This window comes from Salmo trutta, unplaced genomic scaffold (assembly GCF_901001165.1).
Source record: "Salmo trutta unplaced genomic scaffold, fSalTru1.1, whole genome shotgun sequence".
In the NCBI taxonomy this organism is placed as follows: domain Eukaryota; kingdom Metazoa; phylum Chordata; class Actinopteri; order Salmoniformes; family Salmonidae; genus Salmo; species Salmo trutta.
In genome coordinates, this window is record NW_021823073.1 from 2343884 (window position 1) to 2371857 (window position 27974).

Genomic DNA, 27974 nt, shown 5'->3' on the forward strand with positions numbered 1-27974 from the left:
CATGGTTATGGTTAGTATGGTGCTCCTGACCTGTACACCCAGGGTTATGGTTAGTATGGTGCTCCTGACCTGTACACCCAGGGTTATGGTTATGGTTAGTATGGTGTTCTTGACCTGTACACCCAGGGTTATGGTTAGTATGGTGCTCCTGACCTGTACACCCAGGGTTATGGTTAGTATGGTGCTCCTGACCTGTACACCCAGGGTTATGGTTATGGTTAGTATGGTGTTCTTGACATGTACACCCAGGGTTATGGTTATGGTTAGTATGGTGCTCCTGACCTGTCACCCAGGGTTATGGTTATGGTTAGTATGGTGCTCCTGACCTGTACATCCAGGGTTATGGTTAGTATGGTGCTCCTGACCTGTACACCCAGGGTTATGGTTAGTATGGTGCTCCTGACCTGTAAACCCAGGGTTATGGTTAGCATGGTGCTCCTGACCTGTACACCCAGGGTTATGGTTAGTATGGTGCTCCTGACCTGTACACCCAGGGTTAGGGTCAGTATGGTGCTCCTGACCTGTACACCCAGGGTTATGGTCAGTATGGTGCTCCTGACCTGTACACCCAGGGTTATGGTTAGTATGGTGCTCCTGACCTGTACACCCAGGGTTATGGTCAGTATGGTGCTCCTGACCTGTACACCCAGGGTTATGGTTAGTATGGTGCTCCTGACCTGTACACCCAGGGTTATGGTTAGTATGGTGCTCCTGACCTGTACACCCAGGGTTATGGTTAGTATGGTGCTCCTGACCTGTACACTCAGGGTTATGGTTAGTATGGTGCTCCTGACCTGTACACCCAGGGTTATGGTTAGTATGGTGCTCCTGACCTGTACACCCAGGGTTATGGTTATGGTTAGTATGGTGCTCCTGACCTGTACACCCAGGGTTATGGTTAGTATGGTGCTCCTGACCTGTACACCCAGGGTTATGGTCAGTATGGTGCTCCTGAACTGTACACCCAGGGTTATGGTTAGTATGGTGCTCCTGACCTGTACACCCAGGGTTATGGTTAGTATGGTGCTCCTGACCTGTACACCCAGGGTTATGGTTAGTATGGTGCTCCTGACCTGTACACTCAGGGTTATGGTTAGTATGGTGCTCCTGACCTGTACACCAGGGTTATGGTTAGTATGGTGCTCCTGACCTGTACACCCAGGGTTATGGTTATGGTTAGTATGGTGCTCCTGACCTGTACACCCAGGGTTATGGTTAGTATGGTGCTCCTGACCTGTACACCCAGGGTTATGGTTAGTATGGTGCTCCTGACCTGTACACCCAGGGTTATGGTTAGTATGGTGCTCCTGACCTGTACACCCTGGGTTATGGTTAGTATGGTGCTCCTGACCTGTACACCCAGGGTTATGGTTAGTATGGTGCTCCTGACCTGTACACCCAGGGTTATGGTTATGGTTAGTATGGTGCTCCTCACCTGTACCCCAAGGGCCTGTCCAGAGATGACGGCCACAGTGACCCCCTCCCTGCTGGGCTTGGGGACCTGGCTGTCCTTCAGCTCCTGGTACTGGGGCTCCACCATCTTGTCCTCCCTCCTCAGGTTGACCCACAGCTGCAGGCCCTGGACCGGCTCCTCAGACACAGGCATCTCTGCATGGACCACCCCTCGGCCTGCCGTCATCCACTTATGAAGAGACATGGACATAGACACACAGAGACGGACACAGAAACACACACACACACACACACAGATACAGAGAGGCATAGACACACACACACACACACACACACACACACACACACACACAAAACACAATTACTAAAAATATAAAGGAGAATTGTACAGTATAATATACATGAAATAAGTGTTGTCTGATATGATTTCCATAATAAATCACCCATGTGGACTTAATACTGGAACTAACTGGTTTCCAGGAGGAAATTTACTTCACATTTACACCTTTCCTTCCCCACTGCTGTGATATATACCTAGTGGATGTCCATCTTCCCCACTGCTGTGATATGTACCTAGTGGATGTCCATCTTCCCCACTGCTGTGATATGTACCTAGTGGATGTTCATCTTCCCCAATGCTGTGATATGTACCTAGTGGATGTCCATCTTCCCCACTGCTGTGATATGTACCTAGTGGATGTTCATCTTCCCCACTGCTGTGATATGTACCTAGTGGATGTCCATCTTCCCCACTGCTGTGATATGTACCTAGTGGATGTTCATCTTCCCCATTGCTGTGATATGTACCTAGTGGATGTCCATCTTCCCCACTGCTGTGATATGTACCTAGTGGATGTTCATCTTCCCCATTGCTGTGATATGTACCTAGTGGATGTTCATCTTCCCCACTGCTGTGATATGTACCTAGTGGATGTCCATCTTCCCCACTGCTGTGATATGTACCTAGTGGATGTCCATCTTCCCCACTGCTGTGATATGTACCTAGTGGATGTCCATCTTCCCCACTGCTGTGATATGTACCTAGTGGATGTCCATCTTCCCCACTGCTGTGATATGTACCTAGTGGATGTCCATCTTCCCCACTGCTGTGATATGCACCTAGTGCATGTCCATCTTCCCCACTGCTGTGATATGTACCTAGTGGATGTCCATTGTTCTTCTCAAAGCTCCGCTAACATCAAAATAACACACTGGAAGGTTGTGTTCAAAATGACTGCTACTACTTTTGGTCTAGGGGCTAAGCTGTGCACTAAATAGGGTCTAGAGCCCTCCAACTCAACGTTGGACCTGGAAGCCAGTTCCACTGCATGTTCTCATTGTCCCCTCTAATCAGGGACTGATTTAGTCCTGGGAAACCAGGAGTGTGCAATTCATTATCAGGTAAAACAGAAAACCAGCAGGGTAAGAGTTGAGTACCCCTGGTCTAGAGAATAAGGGCTCAGGGAATAGGGGTTTTAGCCAAAAGTAGTGCACTACATAGGGAATAGGGAGCCATTTCTGATGCAACTTTTCAGTGCCCTAAGGGTGATGCAGCGTTGCTGTGGGAAGCTAATTGAGCAATAACACTTCAAGTTTAGTCAGCAGCTTTCCCCTCCTGTTCCACTGTGAGGAAACCCGTCTGCCCTGGGTTAGTAGCTCCAGCACCCCCCCCCCCCCCCCCCCCCCCCCCCCCCCCCCAATGGTGTTTGGCTCTCTCTCGCTGTCGCACGCACACACACCAAGTCTCTTGTAGTAGGATTTAGGTATTTTATTAGGATCCCCATTAGCTGTTGCGAAAGAAGCAGCTACTCTTCCTGGGTCCACACAGAACATGACATAATTTAGTCTCCTCAACTTGTTCAACAGCCACACCATTCATTACCAGATCCAGCTGAGGTCTAGAACTTAGGGAATGATTAGTACCAAATACAATGCTCTTAGTTTTAGAGATGTTCAGGACCAGTTTATTACTCCCCATTCCACAACAGACTGCAACTCTTTAAGGGCTTCAGTGACTTCACTAGCTGTGGTTTCTGATGCGGATATGGTTGAATCATTAGCATACATGGACAAACATGCTTTGTTAAATGCCAGTGGCATTAGTGCCTTTTAAACCACTCCCTGGTCGATGCTGACTGACTGACCAGGGACAACAGCTTTACGACTGCTGCATGGGAAAAACACAGGAAATGCCCTGAAGGCACGATGCTTCATTGGTTCTGGTGGGAGTATGGTGAAGAGTAGGAACCTGCTTACAGTACTGTCACAAGATGTTTCTCTACCTGTAAATCCCCTGGTTTCAGTAGTCCAGAGTGGCCACAGAAATCCTCATGGGCTGAAACGCCTTTCAAAACGTAGGTCACCTAAACAAAGACAGAATAGATCCAAATATATTCTCAAACCCATAGATGAGCCATTGCTGATTTTATATAACAGCTGAGAGGCAAAACAAAACATGAACTGTGCTCTGCAGTTGTCCCTCTCCCGAATACCAACCATGTCTAGAGAATTGGAAAACAACTTTCTCTAAGTCTTTGCCAATTGAGGTTGAGGTTAGGAAAGAGATGAATGAATCTCAGTTGTAAACATGAATGGTTTCGGAAGGAAATCTCATCATAAAGCTTGTACGACTGGAAAACATAGTATGGTAAATAATTTCCTTCATATTTTCCTCATGCAAGTCTAACAGATTAAATATGTACAGTGTGTGTGTGCGTGTGTGTAATGCAGTGTCCGTTGAGCAGGACAGACAAGAGCACGTGTTCACTCCGTGTCCATTCCACTGCCACATGGACTGAGGTCAAAACGGACAGGAAGTAGAAAGCTATAGAGGTTAGAGGTAAACATCTGTCTCTCAGAGAGGCTTCCAAACCTCCAGCCAGGGGGGCGAGAGCCTCTCTCTGATCTGGCAGTGCACGTGGTTATGAGCTCTGAGATGTAACCGTGAGCCAACACACCTGCTGCATGGCATGCTGGGCCGTGGGCGCTTCAGCCCCGCCCCCGTCAGGTCTGGTCCAGTCCGCGGCCAGTTGGACACTAAGCTACACATATACAGTATCAGCTGGGCCTATGGCCTCATCTGGTCTGGGCCATGGTGGACACTAGGCTAGGTTACACATGTATCTACAGTATCTGCTGGGCCTATGGCCTCATCTGGTCTGGGCCATGGTGGACACTAGGCTAGGTTACACATGTATCTACAGTATCTGCTGGGCCTATGGCCTCATCTGGTCTGGGCCATGGTGGACACTAGGCTAGGTTATACATGCATCTACAGTATCAGCTGGGCCTATGGCCTCATCTGGTCTGGGCCATGGTGGACACTAGGCTAGGTTACACATGTATCTACAGTATCTGCTGGGCCTATGGCCTCATCTGGTCTGGGCCATGGTGGACACTAGGCTAGGTTACACATGTATCTACAGTATCTGCTGGGCCTATGGCCTCATCTGGTCTGGGCCATGGTGGACACTAGGCTAGGTTACACATGTATCTACAGTATCTGCTGGGCCTATGGCCTCATCTGGTCTGGGCCATGGTGGACACTAGGCTAGGTTACACATGTATCTACAGTATCTGCTGGGCCTATGGCCTCATCTGGTCTGGGCCATGGTGGACACTAGGCTAGGTTACACATGTATCTACAGTATCAGCTGGGCCTATGGCCTCATCTGGTCTGGGCCATGGTGGACACTAGGCTAGGTTACACGTGTATCTACAGTATCTGCTGGGCCTATGGCCTCATCTGGTCTGGGCCATGGTGGACACTAGGCTAGGTTACACATGTATCTACAGTATCTGCTGGGCCTATGGCCTCATCTGGTCTGGGCCATGGTGGACACTAGGCTAGGTTACACATGTATCTACAGTATCAGCTGGGCCTATGGCCTCATCTGGTCTGGGCCATGGTGGACACTAGGCTAGGTTACACATGTATCTACAGTATCTGCTGGGCCTATGGCCTCATCTGGTCTGGGCCATGGTGGACATTAGGCTAGGTTACACATGTATCTACAGTATCAGCTGGGCCTATGGCCTCATCTGGTCTGGGCCATGGTGGACACTAGGCTAGGTTACACATGTATCTACAGTATCAAACACAGGCCAAGACTTTTCTATTAAAAACACTTGTTTTGACTCTATAAATTCCCACTGTGGACCATCGCCTTTATGGTTGAGGAAACCGTGATTCACCAACACCACTTCCAAAGCAGAAGTTTAATTTCCCTCCTCCCCTCTGTCTAAATATGTGATATTGGTGGGTTTTCATTCAAACCCCAGTATCCAAAAGCAAGATAATGCTATGTATAACAAACCTATTGAGAAGCTTTCTCTGGACGAGGATTACCGACAGTAGGCCTGTTAGTGCCATCTGCTGGCGTTAGCAGGAAGTGCATTAATGGTGTATGTGCCTCATCCTCCCTCATCATTAATGGTGTATGTGCCTCATCCTCCCTCATCATTAATGGGATATGTGCCTCACCCTACCTCATCATTAATGGGGTATGTGCCTTACCCTCCCTCATCACTAAGGGTGTATGAGCCTCACCCTCCCTCCTCATTAATGGGGTATGTGCCTCACCCTCCCTCATCATTACTGGGGTATGTGCCTCACCCTACCTCCTCATTAATGGTGTATGTGCCACACCCTCCCTCATCATTAATGGGGTATGTGCCTTACCCTCCCTCATCATTAATGGGGTATGTGCCTCACCCTCCATCATTAATGGGGTATGTGCCTCACCCGCCCTCATCATTAATGGTGTATGTGCCTCACCCTCCCTCATCATTAATGGTGTATGTGCCATACCCTCCCTCATCATTAATGGTGTATGTGCCTCACCCTCCCTCATCATTAATGGTGTATGTGCCTCACCCTCCCTCATCATTAATGGTGTATGTGCCTCACCCTCCCTCATCATTAATGGTGTATGTCCCTCACCCTCCCTCATCATGAATGGTGTATGTGCCTCACCCTCCCTCATCATGAATGGTGTATATGCCTCACCCTCCCTCATCATTAATGGTGTATGTGCCTCACCCTCCTGCATCATTAATGGTGTATGTGCCTCAATCTCCCTCATCATTAATGGTGTATGTGCCTCACCCTCCCTCATCATGAATGGCGTATGTGCCTCACCCTCCCACATCATTAACGGTGTATGTGCCACACCCTCCCTCATCATGAATGGTGTATGTGCCTCACCTTCCCTCATCATTAATGGTGTATGTGCCACACTCTCCATAATTAATGGTGTATGTGCCTCACCCTCCTTCATCATGAATGGTGTATGTGCCTCACCCTCCCTCATCACTAATGGTGTATGTGCCACACCCTCCCTCATCACTAACGGTGTATGTGCCTCACACTCCTTCATGAATGGTGTATGTGCCTCACCCTCCCTCATCGTTAATGGTGTATGTGCCTCATTAATGGTGTATGTGCCTCACCCTCCCTCATCATTAACGGTGTATGTGCCTCACCCTCCCTCATCACTAATGGTGTATGTGCCACACACTCCCTCATCATGAATGGTGTATGTGCCTCACGCTCCCTCATCATTAATGGTGTATGTGCCTCACCCTCCCTTATCATTAATGGTGTATGTGCCACACCCTCCCTCGTCATTAACGGTGTATGTGCCACACCCTCCTTCCCTCGATAATTAACGGTGTATGTGCCACACGCTCCATCATTAATGGTGTATGTGCCACACCCTCCCTCATCATGAATGGTGTATGTGCCTCACACTCCCTTATCATTAATGGTGTATGTGCCACACCCTCCCTCCCTCGTCATTAATGGTGTATGTGCCACACCCTCCCTCCCTCGTCATTAACGGTGTATGTGCCACACCCTCCTTCATCATTAATGGTGTATGTGCCTCACCCTCCCTTATCATTAATGGTGTATGTGCCATACCCTCCCTCCCTCGTCATTAGTGGTGTATGTGCCACACCCTCCCTCATCATTAATGGTGTATGTGCCACACCCTCCCTCATCATGAATGGTGTATGTGCCACACCCTCCCTCATCATGAATGGTGTATGTGCCTCACCCTCCCTCATCATTAATGGTGTATGTGCCACACCCTCCCTCCCTCGTCATTAATGGCGTATGTGCCACACCCTCCTTCCCTCGATCATTAATGGTGTATGTGCCACACCCTCCATCATTAATGGTGTATCTGCCTCACCCTCCTTCATCATTAATGGTGTATGTGCCACACCCTCCCTCATCATGAATGGTGTATGTGCCTCACCCTCCCTTTTCATTAATGGTGTATGTGCCACACCCTCCCTCCCTCGTCATTAATGGTGTATGTGCCACACCCTCCCTCCCTCGTCATTAATGGTGTATGTGCCACACCCTCCCTCCCTCGTCATTAGTGGTGTATGTACCTCACCCTCCCTTATCATTAATGGTGTATGTGCCACACCCTCCTTCATCATTAATGGTGTACGTGCCTCACCCTCCCTCATCATTAATGGTGTATGTGCCTCACCCTCCCTCATCATGAATGGTGTATGTGCCTCACCCTCCCACATCATGAATGGTGTATGTGCCTCACCCTCCCTCATCATGAATGGTGTATGTGCCACACCCTCCTTCCCTCATCATTAATGGTGTATGTGCCTCACCCTCCCTCATCATTAATGGTGTATGTGCCTCACCCTCCCTCCCTCATCATTAATGGTGTACGTGCCTCATCCTCCCTCATCATTAATGGTGTATGTGCCACACCCTCCATCATTAATGGTGTACGTGCCTCACCCTCCCTCATCATTAATGGTGTATGTGCCTCACCCTCCCTCATCATTAATGGTGTATGTGCCTCCTCCTCCCTTATCATTAATGGTGTACGTGCCTCACCCTCCCTCATCGTTAATGGTGTATGTGCCTCATTAATGGTGTATGTACCTCACCCTCCCTCATCATTAATGGTGTATGTGCCTCACCCTCCCTCAACGGCCTCATATGAACCTGTTATTCCACATGACGGTCCGATCTGCCAGGGTTTCAGTCAGAACACAACATTGTATCACTCCAGATTGAGACAGTATAGATGCTGCATCGCGCTAGCTTGACAGACAGAGGCAGAGAGAGACAGAGAGACAGAATAGAGAGAGAGAGAATAGATAGCCTACTCACGGTCTCAAAGCCTCTGTGGGGGTGATCAGGGAAGCCAGATGGCTTTTTGACTTTGAACTCATCCAACATCAAGAAAGGATCCAGGTTAATCAGCTGAAATAAATGGATGGACAAGATATCAGCCTACCATGTCATAATTTGTGCTTTAGTTTGGTATTTTAAAAGGATATTATTAAACATGATAAACTAGGCAGATGTAAGACAGACAGTATGACAGTAACTCACCTCCTTTCTTCCTATGCTTCTGCGGACATGGGCTCCCACACCTTCTACCTGCTCCACACTCAAAACTGTCTTCACAACTCTTCTTATCCTCATTGTAGAGGATAGGGTTATTTACTAGTAGTACCTTATTTATTATGGTACACCTTGAACAAAAATACTGAAGAGAAAAGGAAAAATAACTGCATTGAATATATAGCCTAAGCCTTCAAATACCCACCGTTGATGTTCAACGTCAATACAAAACATCACGTCAATACCAAACACCATAACGAGTGTTTGTTATTAGATGTTACAATATTTCTTATTTTGCTAAGACTTTTATTGGGATAATATGGAGTAAAAAGACAACATGACAGATCAATAACAGCATCGGTCTCTAGCTAGGATAAATTAAGTTTAGCGGACTAAACTCCACTCCATGGTGAATAAAAACGTCCTTCTCCGTGGAGTGGAGTTTACTTTGATACATGAAACTCAATGTCACTAACCTGGCAGAAGTTGGATGTGGACTCAACAAGACTAATTTACTCCGAATATCAACTACAATCACGCAAGCACGTAATGTAGGCTATCAAATCCTCCCAGTGTGTTGGCAACAACAAAATTAGACGCCTATCATCATTAGGAGCCTATCATCTTCCAAGCGCAGTCATGTTGTTGTCGCGGTGGCCAACACTGCATCTGTTGCGCATGTACGGACATGAAGGGCGTGGCTTGACCGCAAGGGATTAGTTTGAATTAAAAAAGAGGGGGGTTAGTTTATTCTCAGATAGGAAGGGGTGAGGTGTAGTTTATTAGGAAGGGGGGTCGTTTATTCTGAGCTAGGAAGGGGTGAGGTGTAGTTTATTCTCAGCTAGGAAGGCAGCTGAATCCATGATCTATCGCTGCGTAAATCTCCCTTTGACATCAAAACATGATTTGCGCTAAGGTCTTTAATCATAACCACATCAGCCCGTGCATCTGTTGAATGTATTCTTCGGTGTGTGCTCTCTCCACGGTGGTTTGTGTCCCTGTCCCTCCGTCACCACTCTGGCTGTGCTGGAATATTATGTCCTTCGCGATGCGCGCACTTGCAGCCTGTCCTCCTGCCAGATTCAGCGCGTGTGGACCAACCTGTTTGTGATAACAAAGGGAATCCAGCTGAGTCACTCTGACTGTACAGTGTTACATAACCAACTCTCTCTCTAGGTCTACTTTCCAAGCCATATTTAGTAGGTATTTGCTGCCTATATTTCAGAGCCTATATTTTTCATTACATGTGTCCTTGAAAGACTAAAGAAAATACAAGTTTATAAATATATCAAAAGGCTATCCCTCCTCTGCTTCGTTTTTGACAAGACTCAATTGGGTTATCATTCCACCCCTACAAAACCCAGAAAAGCTACTTTTATTTTAATCCATATGGGCATTTTTTCATTACATGTGTCTGTCAATGCTTTGACAAATTCCCAGCAATATGAATGAAATATTCTCCCTCTGACATTCCATTCTATTATTTTCTACAAAATGTTTTCATTGTGTGATTAGCAAAAAATACCAATATACCTGAAGTGCTGTGTACTGTCCCATCAGGTACAGAGGACATCCTGGAGCCCACTGCAAGCTTTCAGATATACACGGCCAGCCATCCAGGACCTTACGTTGAGACACGTTGTAATTAGACTTGGATCAAATGCAGGTAACTGTAGTATAGTAGTATAACATAGTATAGTAGTATAGTATAGTAGTAGTCTATAGTAGTATAGTAGCAGCCAATAGTATAGTAGTATAGTATAGTAGTAGTATAGTAGTAGCCTATTGTAGTGTAGTATAGTAGTATAGTATAGTAGTAGTCTATAGTAGTATAGTAGCAGCCTATAGTATAGTAGTATAGTAGTAAGTAGTAGCCTATAGTAGTGTAGTATAGCAGTAGTCCATAGTAGTATAGTAGCAGCCTATAGTATAGTAGTATAGTATAGCAGTAGCCTATAGTAGTACCCTACAGTAGTATAGTATAGTAGTAGCCTATAGTATTATAGTATAGTAGGAGCCTATAGTATAGTAGGAGCCTATATTATTATAGTATAGTAGTAGCCTATAGTATAGTAGTATAGTATAGGTGTATAGCTGTCACGATTGTCTTCGTCCTCTGACGATATAACGAAATCGTCATCGGAAAATGTGGACCAATACGCAGCAGGTTCGTGAATGCTCATCTTGATTTTTATTCACTACAAAAATGAACATACAAAAATAACAAAATACGAAAACGAACAACTAACAGTCTGTCAAAGCATAGTGCTTTACACAGAACAATCACCCACAAAACACAAACACAAACACACCCTCATTTATGAGACTCTCAATCAAAGGCAGATAGAAAACACCTGCCTTCAACTGAGAGTCCCAACACCAATTCACCAGACATAGAAACAGACATACTAGACTCCACATAGAAATACCTAAACAAACCAACACCCGGAATTACTAAAACAAACACCCTTAAACCAAACACACCACCCTGAACCACATAAAACAAATACCCTCTGTCACGCCCTGACCAAACTACAAACAATTAACCTTATATACTGGCCAGGACGTGACAATAGCAGTATAGTAGTATAGCATAGTAGTATAGTATAGTGGCAGCCTATAGTATAGTAGTATTGTAGTAGCCTATAGTTTAATATTAAATTAGCAGCCTATAGTAACATAGTAGTAGCCTTTTAATAGTATAGTAGTATAGTATACTAGTATAGTTTTAGCCCATAGTATAGTAGTATAGTAGTATCCTATAGTAGTATATTCAACTAGTATAATTGTATAGTACAGTAGTATAGTATGGTATAGTACAGTTGTAGCCTATAGTATAGTATAGTAGTATGGTATAGTAGCATAGTATAGTAGTAGCCTATAGTATAGTAGTATAGTATAGTAGTAGCCTATAGTAGTATAGTATTGCCGTATAGTAGTAGCCTACAGCATAGTAGTAGCCTATAGTAGTAGCCTATAGTAGTATAGTATGGTATAGTATAGTAGTGGGCTATAGTAGTATAGTATAGTAGCATAGTATAGTAGTTGCCTAAATTATAGTATAGTAGTAGCCTATAGTAGTATAGTATAGTAGTAGCCTATAGTAGTATAGTATAGTAGTAGCCTATAGTAGTATAGTATAGTAGTAGCCTATAGTAGTATAGTATTGCGGTATAGTATAGTAGTAGCCTATGGTGGTAGAATATAGTAGTAGCCTTTATTAGTATAGTATAGCAGTATAGTAAAGTAGTAGCCTATATTAGTATAGTATAGTAGTATAGTACAGTAGTAGCCTATATTATAGTAGTAGCCTATAGTAGTATAGTATAGTAGTAGCCTATATTAGTATAGTATAGTAGTATAGTATAGTAGTAGCCTATAGTATAGTAGTAGCCTATATTAGTATAGTAGAGTATTATAGTAGTAGCCTATATTATAGTGGTATGGTATAGTAGTAGCCTATTAATAGTATAGTAGTGTAGTATAGTAGTATAGTAGTAGCCTATGGTAGTATAGTATAGTAGTAGCCTATATTATAGTGGTATGGTATAGTAGTAGCCTATATTACTATAGTAGTGTAGTATAGTAGTAGCCTATATTATAGTGGTATGGTATAGTAGTAGCCTATTAATAGTATAGTAGTGTAGTATAGTAGTATAGTAGTAGCCTATGGTAGTATAGTATAGTAGTAGCCTATATTATAGTGGTATGGTATAGTAGTAGCCTATTAATAGTATAGTAGTGTAGTATAGTAGTATAGTAGTAGCCTATATTATAGTGGTATGGTATAGTAGTAGCCTATAGTATAGTAGTAGCCTATAGTATAGTAGTAGCCTATATTAGTATAGTAATGTAGTATAGTAGTAGCCTATATTAGTATAGTATAGTAGTATAGTATAGTAGTAGCCTATAGTATAGTAGTAGCCTATAGTATAGTAGTAGCCTATATTAGTATAGTAGTGTAGTATAGTAGTAGCCTATATTATAGTGGTATGGTATAGTAGTAGCCTATTAATAGTATAGTAGTGTAGTATAGTAGTATAGTAGTAGCCTATGGTAGTATAGTATAGTAGTAGCCTGTAGTAGTATAGTAATAACCTATAGCGTTGTAGTATAGTATAGTAGTAGCATATAGCAGTATAGTAGTAACCAACAGTATAGTAGTATAATAGTATTGCAGTGTAGTATAGTAGTAGCCTATAGTATAGCAGTAGCCTATAGTAGTGTAGTATAGTAGTACAGTAGTAGCCTGCAGTATAGTAGTATGGTAGTATTGTCATGTAGTAGTAGCCTATAGTATAGTAGCAGCCTATAGTAGTATAGTAGAGAATCATAGCATAGCAGTAGCCTATAGTATAGTAGTAGAGTAGAGTAGTAGCCTATGGTATAGCGGTTGCATATAGCAGTATAGTAGTTGCCTGTAGTATAGTATTATAGTATAGTAGTAGCCTATAGCATAGTAGTATAGTATTGTAGTAGCCTATAGTATAGTAGTATAGTATTAGCCTATATTATAGTAGTACAGTATAATAGTAGCCTATAGTATATTAACATAGCATCTTAGCAGCCGATAGTATAGTAGTATAGTATGGTAGCACCCCATAGTATAGTATAGTATAGTAGTATCCTATAGTATAGTAGCATGGTATAGTAGTATCATGTAGTATAGTATAGTAGTATCCTATAGTATAGTAGTATACTAGAAGCCTGTAGTGTAGTAGTATAGTGGTATTGTGGTGTAGTATAGTATAGTAGTATAGCAGTGGTGGAAAAAGTACCCAACTATCATACTTAAGTAAAAGTAAAGATACCTTAATAGAAAATGACTCAAGTAAAAGTAAAATACACACAGTAAAATAAACTTGAGTAAAAGTATAAAAGTATTTGTTTTAAAATGTACTAAAGTATCAAGAGTAAAAGTATAAACTATTTTAAATTCCTTATATTAAGCAAACCAGATGGCACCATTTTCTTGTCCAACATTCAGTCATAATTTACAAACAAAGCATGCGTGTTTAGTGAGTCCTCCAGATCAGAGGCAGGGGATGACCAGGGATGTTCTCTGTTTAGTGAGTCCACCAGATCAGAGGCAGAAGGGATGACCATGGATGTTCTCTGTTTAGTGAGTCCTCCAGATCAGAGACAGAAGGGATGACCAGGGATGTTCTCTGTTTAGTGAGTCCTCCAGATCAGAGACAGTAGGGATGACCAGGGATGTTCTCTGTTTAGTGAGTCCTCCAGATCAGAGGCAGAAGGGATGACCAGGGATGTTCTCTGTTTAGTGAGTCCACCAGATCAGAGACAGTAGGGATGACCAGGGATGTTCTCTGTTTAGTGAGTCCACCAGATCAGAGACAGTAGAGATGACCAGGGATGTTCTCTGTTTAGTGAGTCCACCAGATCAGAGGCAGTAGGGGATGACCAGGGATGTTCTCTGTTTAGTGAGTCCACCAGATCAGAGACAGTAGGGATGACCAGGGATGTTCTCTGTTTAGTGAGTCCACCAGATCAGAGACAGTAGGGATGACCAGGGATGTTCTCTGTTTAGTGAGTCCACCAGATCAGAGACAGTAGGGATGACCAGGGATGTTCTCTGTTTAGTGAGTCCACCAGATCAGAGACAGTAGGGATGACCAGGGATGTTCTCTGTTTAGTGAGTCCACCAGATCAGAGGCAGTAGGGGATGACCAGGGATGTTCTCTGTTTAGTGAGTCCACCAGATCAGAGACAGTAGGGATGACCAGGGATGTTCTCTGTTTAGTGAGTCCACCAGATCAGAGACAGTAGGGATGACCAGGGATGTTCTCTGTTTAGTGAGTCCACCAGATCAGAGACAGTAGGGATGACCAGGGATGTTATGTTGATAAGTGTGTGAATTGGACTATTTTCCTGTCCTACTAAGCATTAAAAATGTAACAAGTACTTTTGGGTGTCAAGGAAAATGTATGGGGTAAAAAGTACAATATTTTCTTAAGGAATGTAGTGAAGTAAAAGTAAAAGTAGTAAAAAAATATAAATAGTAAAGTACCGATACACCAAAAAATGACTTAAGTAGTACTTTAAAGTATTTTTACTTAAGTACTTTACACCACTGTAGTATAGTATAGTAGCATAGTCATTTTGTACAGAGGTTGAGATATGATATGATAGCAGCACACCTGAATGGGGAATTCCTTGATGACAGAAGAGAGCATAGGGTCTTGGTTGACGTCCAGTTTGCATCCTGTAGCCAGCCATATCCTGTCCCCAGTCCAAGTCTCACAGCCATTCTGTCCACACAGTGACAGTCTCCACACCTGGCTTTCATAGCACCACTTAGCTTCAGTCACCTGTAGAACACAACAGGTTATGAATCCATAACCACTGTTCACCATGAATACCATGGCTCTACTTTCTCTCTTTCACCAGATTGTATTGTTTTATGTTTCAAAATGTTAGTTCCAAATGTTAGTTCTCTACTGTGACCCCCAGGCACACACAACCTCTGTCCACCCTCTCTACTGCGACCCCCAGGCACACACAACCTCTGTTCACCCTCTCTACTGTGACCCCCAGGCACACACAACCTCTGTGGACAGAGGGGGGTCACAGTAGAGAGGGTGGACAGAGGTTGTGTGTATCTGGGGGTTGCAGTAGTATTAATATTATTGATATCTATTTACCTAGCAGTATTATTCTGACTAGTAGTATTACAATATTATTGTTATTTCTGTACCTGGCAGTATGCTCGGACAGCCAGCTGTCCATTCTGGATGTAGGGCTGCAGAGCTGCGTAGGCCTCAGGTGTAACTGCCCCTCCCTTCCTGGCCTGTCTGATCATGGCCAGTCTCTTATGGACGCTGCTCTCGTTGTAGAACTGGCGCAAGTAGGCCAGGCCGTCCATCTTGATGCCATGCTCCACATGGGAGTACCGCCCCACCAGGCTTTCCACGTCACCCACGTCAAACTGCTTCAGCTGGGGGAGAGGACCGAGGCAGAGGGGTCTGGGGTTGGAGATCATGGTGGTCTGACTATAACAGTCTCTTAACATCAAACTGCTTCAGTGGAGGGGGGGGGGGGCACTCTGCAAATGTGATGTACTTCTAGAGTATATTGTTTAAAACAATATGTCTAAAAGTGAACAAAATCAAAAAGGGTACTTTTGAGATATTCATATTATTAGTTTTAATGTTGAATAAATTCATGTGTAAAATTGTATTAAACAATATAGACATACTATATTAAATACATATATAAATAGTCCATATTTTAGAGTACTCTATGAAGAGTGTAATGACACCATGATGTCTGTGTCATGTAGGGTTCACAGATCATAGGGTCTTACAGGAGGCATGTATACGTCTAAAATGGCCACTTTCACCATGATTTTCTAAACAATGGTTTGTGCTACAAATTTAAAAGCATATTAAAACCTCCTTGATCTTCCAAATGAAGTTTCTATGTGATAATTCCCAGAACTAACAAGTTTCCACTTCAGGAGGAAGGAAAGATAACTGGGACATGGCCATAGATCTAAACAGAAACAGACCTGTAAGTGTTTACGCATCACCCAGGTCACATGACTGGCTCCTTGCTGCAGAGCGATGGAGATGATGTGAGCGCTGGTCAGGCCTCCACCAACCACCACCACCCTCTGGCCAGGCTCACACACCACATAGGGACCTGCTGGATGGAGACAGAGTTAGTGACACCATGCAGGGACCTGCTGGATGGAGACAGAGATATTGACACCACACTGACTCTTAATTAACAGGAACAGATTGTCCAACACAAATATTTTTTTTATTTGTTTATTTCACCTTTATTTAACCAGGTAGGCTAGTTGAGAACAAGTTCTCATTTGCAACTGCGACCTGGCCAAGATAAAGCAAAGCAGTTCGACACTGTCACGTCCTGACCAGTAGAGGGGGTAGTTGGGTCAGGACGTGGCAGAGGGGAGTGTGTGTTTTTTATTGTTTCATTGATTTTGGCCGTGTGACTTCCAATCAGGCACAGCTGTAGAGGGTTGTGGTTGATTGGGAGTCACACATAAGTTGCCTACGTTTCCTTTGTGTTTCGTGGGTAATTGTTCTTGTCATTGTGGTTGCACCTGACAGGACTGTGTTGGCTGTCAGTTTTGTTGTTTTTTTGTGAATTGCATAGTGTTCGTGTATTAAATATGACGAACCCTAACTCCGCCGCATTTTGGTCCACTTCTTCCTCAGACAGCCGTTACAGACACATACAACAACACAGAGTTACACATAGAGTAAACAAACATACAATCAATAATACAGTAGAAAAATCTATATACAACATGTGCAAATGAGGTAGGATAAGAGAGGTAAGGCAATAAATAGGCCATGGTGGTGAAGTAATTACAATATAGCAATTAAACACTGGAATGGTAGAATGTGCAGAAGATGAATATGCAAGTAGAGATACTGGGGTGCAAGGAGCAAGATAAATACAATATGGGGATGAGGTAGATTGGATGGGCTATTTACAGATGAGCTATGTACAGGTGCAGTGATCTGTGAGGTTAGAGTCTCCAGCTTTAGTGATTTTTGCAATTCGTTCCAGTCATTGGCAGCAGAGAACTGGAAGGAGAGGCGGCCAAAGGAAGAATTGGCTTTGGGGGTGACCAGTGAGATATACCTGCTGGAGCGTGTGCTACGGGTGGGTGCTGCTATGGTGACCAGTGAGCTGAGATAAGGCGGGGCTTTACCTAGCAGAGACTTGTAGATGACCTGGAGCCAGTGGGTTTGGCGACGAGTATGAAGCGAGGGCCAGCCAACAAGAGCGTACAGGTCGCTAAGTCGAGGAGGAGGAGGCTAAGTCGAGGAGGCTAAGTCGAGGATCGGTATGATGGTCAGTTTTACGAGGGTATGTTTGGCAGCATGAGTGAAGGATGCTTTGTTGCGAAATAGGAAGCCGATTCTAGATTTAACTTTGGATTGGAGATGTTTAATGTGAGTCTGGAAGGAGAGTTTACAGTCTAACCAGACACCTAGGTATTTGTAGTTGTCCACATATTCTAAGTCAGAACTGTCCAGAGTAGTGATGCTGGGCGGGTGGGCAGATGCAGGCAGCGATCGGTTGAAGAGAATGCATTTAGTTTTACTTGCATTTAAGAGCAGTTGGAGGCCACGGAAGGAGAGTTGTATGGCATTGAAGCTCATCTGGAGGTTAGTTAACACAGTGTCCAAAGAAGGGCCAGAGGTATACAGAATGGTGTTGTCTGCGTAGAGGTGGATCAAAGAATCACCAGCAGCAAGAGCAACATCATTGATGTATACAGAGAAAAGAGTCAGCCAGAGAATTGATCCCTGTGGCACCCCCATAGACTGCCAGAGGTCCAGACAACAGGTCCTCCGATTTGAAATACTGACCTCTATTCGAGAAGTAGTTGGTGATCCAGGCGAGGCATTCATTTGAGAAACCAAGGCAGTTGAGTCTGCCAATAAGAATGTTGTGATTGACAGAGTCGAAAGCCTTAGCCAGGCAATGTCTCTTACCGATGGCGGTTATGATATCGTTTAGGACCTTGAGCGTGGCCAGGTGGAAAGCATGGCCAACTGTAGAAAAATTCTTATTGAAATTCTCAATTATTGTGGATTTATCGGTGGTAACACTGTTTCCTAGCCTCAGTGCACTGGGCAGCTGGGAGGAGGTGCTCTTATTCTCCAAGGACTTTACAGTGGCCCAGAACTTTTTTGAGTTTGTGCTACAGGATGCAAATTTCTGCTTGAAAAAGCTAGCCTTAGCTTTCCTAACTGCCTGTGTATATTTGTTCCTAACTTCCCTGAAAAGTTGTATATCACGGGGGCTGTTCGATGCTAATTCAGAACGCCACAGGATGTTTTTGTGCTCATCAAGGGCAGTCAGGTCTGGAGAGAACCAAGGGCTATATCTGTTCCTGGTTCTAATTTTTTTTGAATGGGGCATGCTTATTTAAGATGGTGAGGACTAAGTACTAAGTAAATAAGTGAATTTCTACATATGATAACTCAAACAGATGCCCTGTCAGTGTGATATTACAATATTGCAGCCTTTGGCTTGACAGCATGTCATGTCACCTCAACACCAGGAGAGGCCATTGAAGGCACAGTGTCATGTCATGTCACCTCAACATCAGGAGCGGGCATTATAGCACAGTGTCATGTCATGTCACCTCTACACCAGGAGAGGCCATTATAGCACAGTGTCATGTCATGTCACCTTTACACCAGGAGAGGGCATTATTGTACAGTGTCATGTCATGTCACCTCTACACCAGGAGAGGGCATTATAGTACAGTATCATGTCATGTCACCTCTAAACCAGCAGAGGCCATTATAGCACAGTGACATGTAATGTCACCTCTACACCAGGAGAGGCCATTATTGTATGGTATCATGTCATGTCACCTCTACACCAGGAGAGGCCATTATAGTACAGTGTCATGTCATGTCACCTCTAAACCAGGAGAGGCCATTATAGTACAGTATCATGTCATGTCACCTCTAAACCAGGAGAGGGCATTATTGTACAGTATCATGTCATGTCATCTCTACACCAGGAGAGGGCATTATAGCACAGTGTCATGTCACCTCTAAACCAGGAGAGGGCATTATAGTACAGTATCATGTCATGTCACCTCTAAACCAGGAAAGGCCATTATTGTACAGTGTCATGTCATGTCACCTCTACACCAGGAGAGGCCATTATTGTATGGTATCATGTCATGTCACCTCTACACCAGGAGAGGCCATTATAGTACAGTATCATGTCATGTCACCTCTAAACCAGGAGAGGGCATTATTGTACAGTGTCATGTCATGTCATCTCTACACCAGCAGAGGCCATTATAGCACAGTGACATGTAATGTCACCTCTACACCAGGAGAGGCCATTATTGTATGGTATCATGTCATGTCACCTCTACACCAGGAGAGGCCATTATAGTACAGTGTCATGTCATGTCACCTTTAAACCAGGAGAGGCCATTATAGTACAGTATCATGTCATGTCACCTCTAAACCAGGAGAGGGCATTATTGTACAGTATCATGTCATGTCATCTCTACACCAGGAGAGGGCATTATAGCACCGTGTCATGTCACCTCTACACCAGGAGAGGGCATTATAGTACAGTATCATGTCATGTCACCTCTAAACCAGGAAAGGCCATTATTGTACAGTGTCATGTCATGTCACCTCTACACCAGCAGAGGCCATTATAGCACAGTGTCATGTCACCTCTAAACCAGGAGAGGCCATTATTGTACAGTGTCATGTCATGTCACCTCTACACCAGGAGAGGGCATTATAGCACAGTGTCATGTAATGTCACCTCTACACCAGGAGAGGCCATTATTGTACAGTGTCATGTCATGTCACCTCTACACCAGGAGAGGGCATTATAGTACAGTATCATGTCATGTCACCTCTAAACCAGCAGAGGCCATTATAGCACAGTGTCATGTCACCTCTAAACCAGGAGAGGCCATTATTGTACAGTGTCATGTCATGTCACCTCTACACCAGGAGAGGGCATTATTGTACAATATCATGTCACCTCTACACCAGGAGAGGGCATTATAGTACAGTATCATGTCACCTCTACACCAGGAGAGGCCATTATTGTACAGTGTCATGTCATGTCACCTCTACACCAGCAGAGGCCATTATAGCACAGTGTCATGTCATGTCACCTTTACACCAGGAGAGGCCATTATTGTACAGTGTCATGTCATGTCACCTCTAAACCAGGAGAGGCCATTATTGTACAATATCATGCCATGTCACCTCTAAACCAGGAGAGGGCATTATAGTACAGTATCATGTCATGTCACCTCTACACCAGGAGAGGGCATTATTGTACAATATCATGCCATGTCATCTCTACACCAGGAGAGGCCATTATTGTACAATATCATGCCATGTCACCTCTACACCAGGAGAGGGCATTATTGTACAGTATCATGTCATGTCACCTCTACACCAGGAGAGGCCATTATTGTACAGTATCATGCCATGTCACCTCTACACCAGGAGAGGGCATTATTGTACAGTATCATGTGGAGACATATGGTCCATCTATATAGATGTGTGACTTCTATAGCTTTCAATACCAGAGGATTCTCATCTCAACCCACCTGATGAGAAAGAAGAAGAACTCTCTTCCTGTTCCTGGTTCTGGCTTCTTGGTTCCTGTTGCCGTGCTGGCCGTGAGGCGGGGTGGTGGTGCATGAGCTGCACGGTGTGCTGCAGGCGTTCCTCAGGGTAGCTCTCCGCTATGGACGACACCCAGAAAGGAATGTTGGCCATCTGGGCACGGGTCGGCCCGGTCGCCATGACTACCCTCTTTGCCTCAAGGACGTCCCCGTTCTGAAGGAACACCCTGAATGATGTCACAATTCCTTCAGACATGACAGGGGTCAGTCTGTCCACTGTGCCCTTTGTCAGGACACTGTCCAGGCCATATTTGTCCACCTGTATAGAGTAATGTCGTTGTATAGTTATTTTGTTCAGGGTGATTTGAGTTGATGGCTAATAGATTACATGCGTACACGTATTACATTATATATCACAAGTTCATAGATTTTAATAATAGATTACATGCATACACATATTACATTATATATCACAAGTTCATAGATTTTAATGAACAACTACAGTGGCAAGAAAAAATCAGTGAACCCTCTGGAATTACCTGGATTTATACATAAACTGGTCATCAATTTGATCTGATCTTCATCTAATAACATACAAATTATTGTATTTTTCTTGTCTATATTGAATACATCATTGAAACATTCACAGTGTAGGTTGTAAAAAGTATGTGAACCCCTAGACTAATGACTTCTCCAAAAGCTAATTGGAGTCAGGAGTCAGCTAACCTGGAGTCCAATCGATGAGACGAGATTGGAGATGTTGGTTAGAGCTGCCCTGCCCTACAAAAAACAATGCCTCTTGCTATTCAGAAGAGGCATTGCCTGATGTGAACCATACCTCGAACAAAAGAGATCTCAGAAGACCTAAGATTAAGAGTTGTTGACCTGCATGAAGCTGGAAATGGTTACAAAAGTTTCTCTAAAAGCCTTGATGTTCATCAGTCCACGGTAAGACAAATTGTCTATAAATGGAGAAAGTTCAGCACTGTTGCTACTCTCCATAGAAGTGGCCGTCCTGCAAAGATGACTGCAAGAGCACAGAGCAGAATGCTCAATGAGGTTAAGAAGAATCCTAGAGTGTCAACTAAAGACTTACAGAAATCTCTGGAACATGCTAACATCTCTGTTGACGAGTCTACGATACGTCCAACACTAAACATGAATGGTGTTCATGGAAGGACACCACGGAAGAAGCCACTGCTGTCCTAAAAAAAAACATTGCTGCAAGTCTGAAGTTTGCAAAAGTGGTACCTGGATGTTCCACTGCACTTCTGGCAGAATATTCTGTGGACAGATTAAACTAAAACTGAGTTGTTTGGATGGAACACACAACACTATATGTGGAGAAAAAAAGACACAGCACACCAACATCAAAACCTCATCCCAACTGTAAAGTATGGTGGAGGGAGCATCATGGTTTGGGGCTGCTTTGCTGCCGCAGGGCCTGGACAGCTTGCTATCTTCGATGGAAAAATGAATTCCCAAGTTTATCAAGACATTTTGCAGGAGAATGTAAGGCTCTGTCCGACAAGTGAAGCTCAAAAGAAGGTGGTTGATGCAACAGGACAGTGACCCAAAACACAGAAGTAAATCAACAACAGAATGGCTTCAACAGAAGAAAATATGCCTTCTGGAGTGGCCCAGTCAGAGTCCTGACCTCAACCCGATTGAGATGCTGTGGCATGACCTCAAGAGAGCGGTTCACACCAGACATCCCAAGAATATTGCTGAACTGAAACAGTTTTGTAAAGAGGAATGGTCCAAAATTCCTCATTGTGCAGGTCTGATCTGCAACTACAGAAAACATTTGGTTGAGGTTATTACTGCCGAAGGAGGGTCAACCAGTTAATAAATCCAAGGGTTCACATACTTGTTCCACCCTGCACTGTGAATGTGTATATGGTGTGTTCAATAAAGACATGAAAACGTACAATTGTTTGTGTGTTATTAGTTTAAGCAGATTGTTTGTCTATTGTTGTGACCTAGATGAAGATCAGATCAAATTTTATGACCAATTTATGCAGAAATCCAGGTATTTCCAAAGGGTTCACTGACTTTTTCTTGCTGTTCATGAACCCTACAATATAGCAAGCATTCACTGTTAAACTCACATTCACTATAATTAGCAGTCTTCAAGTGTATTAGTGCAGGTCTGGAACAAAAGCCTGTAACCCCAGTAGCTCTCCAGGAGGAGGGTTAGTTGGTCACTACCAGTTAAGGCCCAAGTCCTACTTGTGTCACACAGAGAAGCGTCACTGTTATTGCACAATTTGGTGTAGTGGAGTGACTCACATAGTATGTTTAGTATGGTGCAGTGTTGGGGTCAATTCCATTTCAATTCCAATTGGAAGTTCAGTTAACTTCCTGAATTGACTGAATTGAAATGGAATTCACCCCAACCATGGTATGGTGCCTTTTCACTTCAACTCAAGCCACGGCCAACGTGCATCTCCATCTCCGACCTGCTGCCTGAAGAAGTCCACACTGAGCCTGGTGCCTGGCAGGCTAAAGTACAGGCTCTTCTGCAGGCCTCTGCTGCTGCTCAGTCTCCTCCTGTCCTTCTTGCCCAGGCGCATGTCGTTGAAGAAGGCGTTCTCATCCAGAATGAAGGTGTGGTCAGGGAGGCAGTGTAGCTCCGCTGTCCGATCCTTCTCCAGAACAAACTCCTGCAAAGCCCTCTGGGGGGAACCAACACAAAGGCATTATCGGCAAAAACAAGTACACTGCCTGAATTGACTGGATTGAAAACTGATGAAACCTCAACTCGCGTTGTCCAGAAGGAACCATTCATTCAACCCTACAGCTGGGACCATCACCTTGTTGAGTGTGTGTGTCTGTGTGCACCAGGGTGTGTGAGCAGAGGTGATGGATGTACCTTATTGAGTGGGTCTGTGTGCACCAGGGTGTGTGAGCAGAGGTGATGGATGTACCTTATTGAGTGGGTCTGTGTGCACCAGGGTGTGTGAGCGAAGGTGAGGGATGTTGAGTGCTCTGAACTGGCTCTCCCACAGTGAGGTCCATGCTCCGTATGAGTCCACCACTCTGAAGGCCAGCGGAGGGCAGGATGAAACTGACTCTGGGTCTGGAGCGGCCTGCTCCTCGGGCTCGGCTGTCTGCTGTCCTGGGAGATATTACAGACCTGTTAACCAGACAGCATCACCAGCAGAATGGTGTGAACTGGAGAGACTAAAATACAGTCTATACAGTGTCTACTTCAAATTAAGCCTACACCTTCAACCTCGACTAAAAAGCACTTTCAATGGAGATTTGCTTTTTAGTCTAGAGACTGGGTCTGGGCCAGGCCTGGAGCGGCCTGCTCCTCAGCTGGCTGTTGTCCTGAGGATGGGGAGACATTAGAGACCTGTCAAACAGAGAGCACTAACAGCAGGCTTTACAGTATATGTGTAGAGAGATTAGAGAGGAATGTCTCTCCTAACTGAAATAAAGAAAGGCCAAAATGTGAGGAAAAACATCTGTCTACTTGATGGTCTGTTTTCCTGGACCCAGATCATGCCTGCGTCTAACCTCTGACTAAAACGTCCTTTTAATAAACATTCACTCTTTAGTCTGGGAACAGGCTTCATCTGGGCCCTTTATGAAAAGCTCATGTAAAAACATTGAGCTGTAGTGTAGTTAGCCTCACTGGTAGCTCCTCCTCTCTTGTTCTTAGAGCGGCTGGTCTTGGCCCTGCCCTGGCTGAGCTGGATCCCCTGGAGGATGTCTGTGTTGGGGGGAGGTGGGGACAGGGCCTGGTCTGGACAGGACAGCAGGGTGGCCAGGGTCAGGGCATGGGGTCCTCCACCTATTATTAGGACGTCCAACATCACACGGCTGGCATGAGACACACACACGCACAGAAAAAAAGTTACAAAATCTAAATCAAATTTAAAAAACATTCTACTCCTTGGTAAACAACAGGTGTAGACTAACAGTGAAATGCTTCCTGACGGTCCTTCCCAACAATACAGAGAGACAAAAAGAGAAATAATAGAAAGATAAAAACACAAGGAATAAATCCACAATGAGTAACAATAACTTGGCTATATACACAGAGTACCAGTACTGAGTCAATGATAACTTGGCTGTATACACAGAGTACCAGTACTGAGTCAATGATAACTTGGCTGTATACACAGAGTACCAGTACTGAGTCAATGATAACTTGGCTGTATACACAGAGTACCAGTACTGAGTCAATGATAACTTGGCTGTATACACAGAGTACCAGTACTGAGTCAATGATAGCTTGGCTATATACACAGAGTAACATTACCAAGTCAATGATAACTTGGCTATATACACAGAGTAACATTACCAAGTCAATGATAACTTGGCTGTATACACAGAGTACCAGTACTGAGTCCATGATAACTTGGCTGTATACACAGAGTACCAGTACTGAGTCAATGATAACTTGGCTATATACACAGAATAACATTACCAAGTCAATGATAACTTGGCTGTATACACAGAGTACCAGTACTGAGTCAATGATAACTTGGCTGTATACACAGAGTACCAGTACTGAGTCAATGATAACTTGGCTGTATACACAGAGTACCAGTACTGAGTCAATGATAACTTGGCTGTATACACAGAGTACCAGTACTGAGTCAATGATAACTTGGCTATATACACAGAATAACATTACCAAGTCAATGATAACTTGGCTGTATACACAGAGTACCAGTACTGAGTCAATGATAACTTGGCTGTATACACAGAGTACCAGTACTGAGTCAATGATAACTTGGCTGTATACACAGAGTACCAGTACTGAGTCAATGATAACTTGGCTGTATACACAGAGTAACATTACCAAGTCAATGATAACTTGGCTATATACACAGAGTAACATTACCAAGTCAATGATAACTTGGCTGTATACACAGAGTACCAGTACTGAGTCAATGATAACTTGGCTGTATACACAGAGTACCAGTACTGAGTCAATGATAACTTGGCTGTATACACAGAGTACCAGTACTGAGTCAATGACAACTTGGCTGTATACACAGAGTACCAGTACTGAGTCAATGATAACTTGGCTGTATACACAGAGTACCAGTACTGAGTCAATGATAACTTGGCTGTATACACAGAGTAACATTACCAAGTCAATGATACTTGGCTGTATACACAGAGTACCAGTACTGAGTCAATGATAACTTGGATGTATACACAGAGTACCAGTACTGAGTCAATGATAACTTGGCTGTATACACAGAGTACCAGTACTGAGTCAATGATAACTTGGCTGTATACACAGAGTACCAGTACTGAGTCATGATAACTTGGCTGTATACACAGAGTACCAGTACTGAGTCAATGATAACTTGGCTGTATACACAGAGTACCAGTACTGAGTCAATGATAACTTGGCTATATACACAGAATAACATTACCAAGTCAATGATAACTTGGCTGTATACACAGAGTACCAGTACTGAGTCAATGATAACTTGGCTGTATACACAGAGTACCAGTACTGAGTCAATGATAACTTGGCTGTATACACAGAGTACCAGTACTGAGTCAATGATAACTTGGCTGTATACACAGAGTAACATTACCAAGTCAATGATACTTGGCTGTATACACAGAGTACCAGTACTGAGTCAATGATAACTTGGCTGTATACACAGAGTACCAGTACTGAGTCAATGATAACTTGGCTGTATACACAGAGTACCAGTACTGAGTCAATGATAACTTGGCTGTATACACAGAGTAACATTACCAAGTCAATGATAACTTGGCTGTATACACAGAGTACCAGTACTGAGTCAATGATAACTTGGCTGTATACACAGAGTACCAGTAATGAGTCAATGATAACTTGGCTGTATACACAGAGTACCAGTTCTGAGTCAATGATAACTTGGCTGTATACACAGAGTACCAGTACTGAGTCAATGATAACTTGGCTATATACACAGAGTACCAGTACCGAGTCCATGATAAGGCTGTATACACAGATTACCAGTACCGAGTCAATGATAACTTGGCTGTATACACAGAGTACCAGTACCAAGTCAATGATAAATTGGCTGTATACACAGAGTAACAGTACTGAGTCAATGATAACTTGGCTGTATACACAGAGTACCAGTACCAAGTCAATGATAACTTGGCTATATACACAGAGTACCAGTACCGAGTCAATGATAACTTGGCTGTATACACAGAGTACCAGTACGAGTCCATGTGCACAGGTACGAGGTAATTGAGGTAGATATGTACATATAGGTAGGGATAAAGTGACCAGTCAACAGGATAGATAGTAAACAGTAACAGCAGTGATGAGTCAAAAGAGTCAGTGTAAAAAGAGTCATTGCAGATAGTCAGGTAGCTTTTTGGTTAACTATTTAACAGTCTTATGACTTGGGAGTAGAAACTGTTCATATAACACACACACACACACACACACACACACACACACACACACACACACACACACACACACACACACACTCACACACACTCACACACACCACACACACACACACACACACACACACACACACACACACACACACACACACACACACACACACACACACACAACCACACTCACACACAAACACACACACACACACACACACACACACACTCAAACACACTGTCAATCTCTAACTCTCCACCGCAAAGTACAACCGAGCAAAACAGTGAGTGATTTTGAAACCACTAAGGCTTCCAGAGGGATCTCTACCCTACAGGAATGTGTGGCAGTTTAAGATTTCATGCCAACACTTCAAGCCTACTGCTTCAGATATATTTTCACTTACCATAGGCTAGTTAGTCATTTAGCTACCTAAAAAGTACCAAGACAAAGTAAACACATAACAGTACCTCATTGAACTTTCAGTATCTGTCAACTCAGTTTGTCAAACACAAAAACAAAACATAAAACACAGTACCTTAAGATTCCAGTATCTGTCAACTCAGTTTGTCAAAATACGTAAATACGTAACCCTATCTACCCCAGGAATCTATAGACACAGTTGAGTGTCATTGGCTACCGGGAGGGCTCTC

The 27974-nt window shown here is 43.9% G+C and overlaps 2 protein-coding genes across 4 annotated transcripts; both read right to left on the reverse strand.

Annotated features, from left to right (window-relative positions):
* Positions 1-218: 218 nt before the first annotated feature.
* On the reverse strand, positions 219-9614 carry LOC115188705 (pirin-like). Its single transcript, XM_029747430.1, has 6 exons — positions 9280-9614; positions 8792-8934; positions 8567-8659; positions 3696-3776; positions 1353-1642; positions 219-231 (listed from the first exon to the last, which is right to left on the reverse strand). Exons 2-6 carry the CDS (start codon positions 8882-8884, stop codon positions 219-221), a joined length of 570 nt encoding a protein of 189 aa, XP_029603290.1. The 5' UTR covers positions 8885-8934; positions 9280-9614.
* LOC115188784 (uncharacterized) lies at positions 9582-27966 on the reverse strand. 3 transcript variants are annotated; one of them, XM_029747637.1, is made up of 10 exons: positions 27860-27966; positions 24583-24770; positions 23870-24060; positions 23402-23617; positions 20922-21258; positions 16332-16468; positions 15519-15758; positions 14962-15132; positions 10337-10426; positions 9582-9904 (listed from the first exon to the last, which is right to left on the reverse strand). In XM_029747637.1, exons 2-10 carry the CDS (start codon positions 24761-24763, stop codon positions 9728-9730), a joined length of 1740 nt encoding a protein of 579 aa, XP_029603497.1. In that variant the 5' UTR covers positions 24764-24770; positions 27860-27966; the 3' UTR covers positions 9582-9727. The 3 variants fall into 3 exon arrangements, with proteins under 3 accessions (XP_029603497.1, XP_029603496.1, XP_029603495.1); XM_029747636.1 differs by lacking the exon at positions 27860-27966 and having other exon boundaries at positions 16332-16465; positions 24583-24842; XM_029747635.1 differs by lacking the exon at positions 27860-27966 and having other exon boundaries at positions 24583-24842.
* Positions 27967-27974: the final 8 nt, after the last annotated feature.